The sequence below is a fragment of the Solanum stenotomum genome, chromosome 3, assembly GCF_019186545.1.
Source record: "Solanum stenotomum isolate F172 chromosome 3, ASM1918654v1, whole genome shotgun sequence".
Classification (NCBI taxonomy): domain Eukaryota; kingdom Viridiplantae; phylum Streptophyta; class Magnoliopsida; order Solanales; family Solanaceae; genus Solanum; species Solanum stenotomum.
Genome location: NC_064284.1, coordinates 9,652,920 through 9,657,618, shown reverse-complemented (window position 1 = coordinate 9,657,618; position 4,699 = coordinate 9,652,920). Strand labels below are relative to the sequence as shown.

Genomic DNA, 4,699 nt, shown 5'->3' with positions numbered 1-4,699 from the left:
AAGGTACTCAAAAAAACAAAATGGGATCTCTGCTAGTTAACAGAATGGTACTTGGAACGACAAAACCTGCATCCAGCATGCTTCACTGTCTTCACTATTATAGAGGGGACGTGAATTTGCAGAGGTTGTTTTTTACAAAAAAATAAACATGATTCGACTTATTACGACCTCATCACTTCAATTCAAGGGCACAATTGAGCAAGGCTCGGTCACAGCTTCTCACTTAGCCAACTGCCAAACAAGGATGCAAATCAGCTCCTTATATAGAATATATAGACCGACAACATTCAATGAAGCAGCCAGTACGGTAGATCCAAAAACAAGAACACATTACAAAACGTCTACAAACACTTGTTTAAACCTTCTTAAACTCCGTTATAGCTTGCGCACTTGACTAATTCCACAACATATGTGTCATCTCCCTCATCCCACCATCGCAAGTGTCAGATAACTTTGTCCACAAAAAATATATGATAGACAACCTCTACCATAAAGCAAGATAAGAAATCAAAGGTGCATGTGACATTATAGCAAATAAATTCCCATTAACAACAGCTCTAACACCATTCGTGGGGACATCATTCTGAGACAGAAGTGACGAACCACTGTGGCATTTTATGAGCAGCATAATACAAGGCAAACAATAAGAATACATGATAGACATATCTACCAAAAAACATTATATTGCATGCATAAAATGCTAGAAAGGAGGAAATATAATACCATAAGCTCAAACTGAACAGCTTCACGGAAGAACGAAAAACTGAAAATATAAATTAAATTCAAATTATCAATTTACAACACTGATTCTATTCTGTTTTCAGCCATATTTTTCAAATCTTCATGGCAAACTAGAACCTTACCTCTGCTTCAACTTATTGCTGTATGTCACTTCTACACATTATGAATTTTCCGCGTTAACCAATTGACAATGATACAATTTTCCAGCCAAAAGATCAAAAAGTAAACAAGTGAGTTGGAGGATCTATATGAAGAGAGGAGATCATACAGATTTTGGTACTCCTATCCAAAATAAGACACCTCAGCAACCCATCACTGCACAATTATAGACAAAACTTCCTGAATGTTTTCTCCCCAACAAATTCCAATTTGGTGCACCTTCTGTAGGTTCCCAAGAATTAATCTCAATGAATCGCCCATTTAACGCCCTAGGTCCTCCAATAACTATGAGCTGATCTCCACATGCCCTAAATGCTAGCCCCCAACCATTCATAGAGGTCGCTTGTTCCGGCAATCTTCCTATAGTAATCCATAAGTTTCTTTGCTTATCATATTTCCAGACTTCATTTTCAGCATAATAAGCAGCATATAACTCATTCTTCACAACTGCTAAGAGTGGAGGTGCCTTAGCTATTGCAGGAGCATCATTAGCTCCAGCTCCTCTGTTACGTGCTGGGAACATATCAGGTACCTCAGTCCAAGACCTTGCTTTGAAATCATACACTTCACCACAAGTTAGTACATTTGAATTGCCAACACCAACCCCACCAATTATATGGAACTTCCCATCCAAGAAAACTCCAGAACACAATTTTCTTGGTTTATTCATGCTTGGCAGAGTCTCCCATGTTCCTGTTTCTGAATTATAAAGCTCAGCAGAGCTTAGTATATTGCCCCTTGAGTCACAACCGCCTGCTACAATTGCAATTTCCCCGAGGCTTCCAGAGCCAAAGAGGCACCTAGGTGTGTTTGTCTTCATCCCCGATGACCATGAGTTGGTCAGGATGCTGTATTTGTAGATGACATGGGACTCTATTTCCTTTCCAAAGACAAGAAGCTCAGTACCAACTGCCAGTGATTCCTTGTCAGAACACATGAAGCATTCATTTGATGTCATCGCTGGCAAATGCATCCACCTAGAGCGAATGGGATCAAAGGCCTCCCACTCAAGGAGGTTGCAAGAGAAATAAACCCAATGTTCTACAATACCCATCTGTCTCCTCAGCCTATACAGTTCTCCACTCTGAATTAAAGACCTAAAGCTCTGGTTCAATGAAGCAATTGACCCATAATCTGACCTTGAGCAATGAAGCAGGCAATTTACTGAAAGGTCTCGCCCAATTTGGTGGATTAAAGAGCTTGAATCAGAGTGAGTGTCACTCTCATGCTGCTTATCTGAGTGTTCTTCTTGACAGAGCGAAAGATCGTGAAGGCACTGCACGGCTTCCTCCTTCTCTTGGGCATCAAGCAGCTTGGATGATTTTCTCAAACCAATGTCTGCTACATCCTCCAAAGGACGCTTTCCCTTTGAGTGTTCAATAACTTGGAAAGCATAGTATATCCACTTGCTCGCTTGCTCGCACGCACAAGGCAAGTCCCTTGAAACATGATATGATTCCTCCAACATGACACTTGATATGCACAGGGGTCGGACAATCACAGCTAACCTGCAAAACCAAAGCCAAAGATAATGTCCTTAAAAAAATTATGACAAATAATCAGATCAGAATTTAAATTTTGTAGATATTCCAGTAAGAATACCACATCTACAAGCACAACATCTTTCAATAGAGTGCAAACATCAACTGACTGAACAGTAAGCTTTGTTGTCTCCAAACACTAGACAAAGCAAGCATATAGTATTCCTACAGATATATAATAAGTGATCAACATAAAAACATGGAAGTCAAATCAAAAGATTTATGGTCCTTCAAACAAAGAAAAATAGGTGAAAGTCAATTCAAAATTGTTCACAAAAACAATTATTAATGAGCTAAGACATCACTATTGGAGTTCCTGGTCATTTAAAATCTAGTATAACTGAAAGCCATAACACTACAATATGCAAGGGCAGAGAAACAGCAGGTTTTACTCCTTTAGGACATCTAATTAGGGGATTCTGTGGGAAGAGAAAAGGGTAAAAGGATTACCACCATGGATGAGTTTGGATTCATTAAGAAAGAAAAACAAAAAACATAACTACCTTTCATGAGTTTTCTTATTGTGTAAACACTTGTAACTTGTAACCCCTACAAACAGTTTTCAATGGGAAATTTTTCCGAACATGTGATGCAGGATGCTTCCATGGGAAGCTTTTCCCTACTTTGGCAAATATATTCCACACCAAATAAACTTCCTCCTCCCAATTTGCCTCTTTTTTTCTCAATGTAACTACTTTCTTGCATTGGATTATCAACAGATTGAATTCAGGTAACATATACCCTCCATGACTCAGAGCTATTTAACTCAATAATTCACAATGCAACCATATAACACAGAAAAGATGATGTAATTATCAACATAAAGTTTTAAATCAAGACATTCTCTGGTTAAAACACTTCTCCATTTCACAGTTTGTGGAAGTATTTGAAAGTTCTCACAACTTGAAACATCCAACTAAATGATAAAACCTCATTTGATTTTCTTACAGGCTAATTATTCAAGCCAAATTATCAGTCACCTGCGGGCTCCACTCAATTTTAAAAAATCAAGAAAACAACTGTTAGAATAACAAATTCCTAAAAAAACCCTTACTTTTAAAGTTGTGAACATTGATTAATAACCTGAGCACTTTTTCCCCTTCAATTTAGAAAAAAAAAAACTAGATTTTTGAATAAATTTAACTTGAAATTATCTCAGAGGAAGAAGGGTTTAAACTTTAAAAGTGGCATCAGCAGGGTAAGAAAATTCTCTCCTGTGTTATCTCATCTCTATAGATGATGAATTATTGGAGGCAAATTATCCTTATCCTGATAGATATGATTCCACAGTTATAACAGGGGAAAAAAAATCATCTTACTCAATTGAAACTAAAAGGCAAATGATTCTATCTAGAAAGCAGCAAATAGACCTAATAGCAATTCATGAAACGGAAAAAAAAAATCAGGCGAATTTCTGGGTTTTCAGGCCTACCAACTTGCAGAATGTCTATCCTTAAACTAAAAACTTGCAGAATCAACAAACTTCATACAGATACAATAGCAAAAAATTCAACATAAAAAAAAAAAAGGAAGCAAGAGATAAAGGAACTTACTGAGTTTTGCAAAAGGAAAAAAACAAAGTGGGGAGGAATGAATTAGTTAGAAACCCATGAAACTAATAAATGTAAAGCAGTAAACAGCATATGTATTTATCAAGTTTCAGTGGGCAAGTTTTGTTAGTTAGGACATTTTTGCTTTGAGGACCCTTCCACTTCGAATCTCAGAAACAGACAGCTGTTCTCTTTCTCTCTCACTCACTCACTCACTATTTTATTCTCATGTCTCTCTGAGAGACGAGAGAAATTGGAATTTGGAAAAGGAGACGAATTGATAATGGCTAGTTATGGATTAGATGGTTTCTCTCTTAATGGAGTTTGAGTCCTATCAAATAGCAAATTTAAAACAATAATAGAACTTTAATATAAATATTCGACAGCTAGCGAGTGAGAAATAAAAAAATGAAAAAAAAGATAATTGCTGCTCTTTTTTTTCTTTTTTCTTTTTCTGTTGGATTGATTAATAATAGCTGAAATTATTATAATAAAGAAAATAATTCGAAGACATTTAACGGAAAAGCGGTGGTGGCGGTGGGTGGGACCAGAAACGGTGGAGCAAGAAAGTGACGGAATGTTCACTGGACACGACAATGATAACGGCCGTTTGTGCACGTGTAAGTGTTGTTCGCACGCGTAACGCTCTTTGCCTTTATTCCAGGGAATTTGGTTTTTTTTGTATAAGAGGGTGTTTCCCGTTTCTCT

General features: G+C 37.2%; 1 protein-coding gene across 2 annotated transcripts; it reads right to left on the bottom strand.

The window, feature by feature from the left end:
- Positions 1–671: 671 nt before the first annotated feature.
- LOC125858490 (F-box/kelch-repeat protein At1g74510-like) lies at positions 672–4,323 on the bottom strand. 2 transcript variants are annotated; one of them, XM_049538278.1, is made up of 3 exons: positions 3,995–4,323; positions 2,503–2,606; positions 672–2,408 (listed from the first exon to the last, which is right to left on the bottom strand). In XM_049538278.1, exons 2-3 carry the CDS (start codon positions 2,505–2,507, stop codon positions 1,043–1,045), a joined length of 1,371 nt encoding a protein of 456 aa, XP_049394235.1. In that variant the 5' UTR covers positions 2,508–2,606; positions 3,995–4,323; the 3' UTR covers positions 672–1,042. The 2 variants fall into 2 exon arrangements, with proteins under 2 accessions (XP_049394235.1, XP_049394236.1); XM_049538279.1 differs by lacking the exon at positions 2,503–2,606.
- Positions 4,324–4,699: the final 376 nt, after the last annotated feature.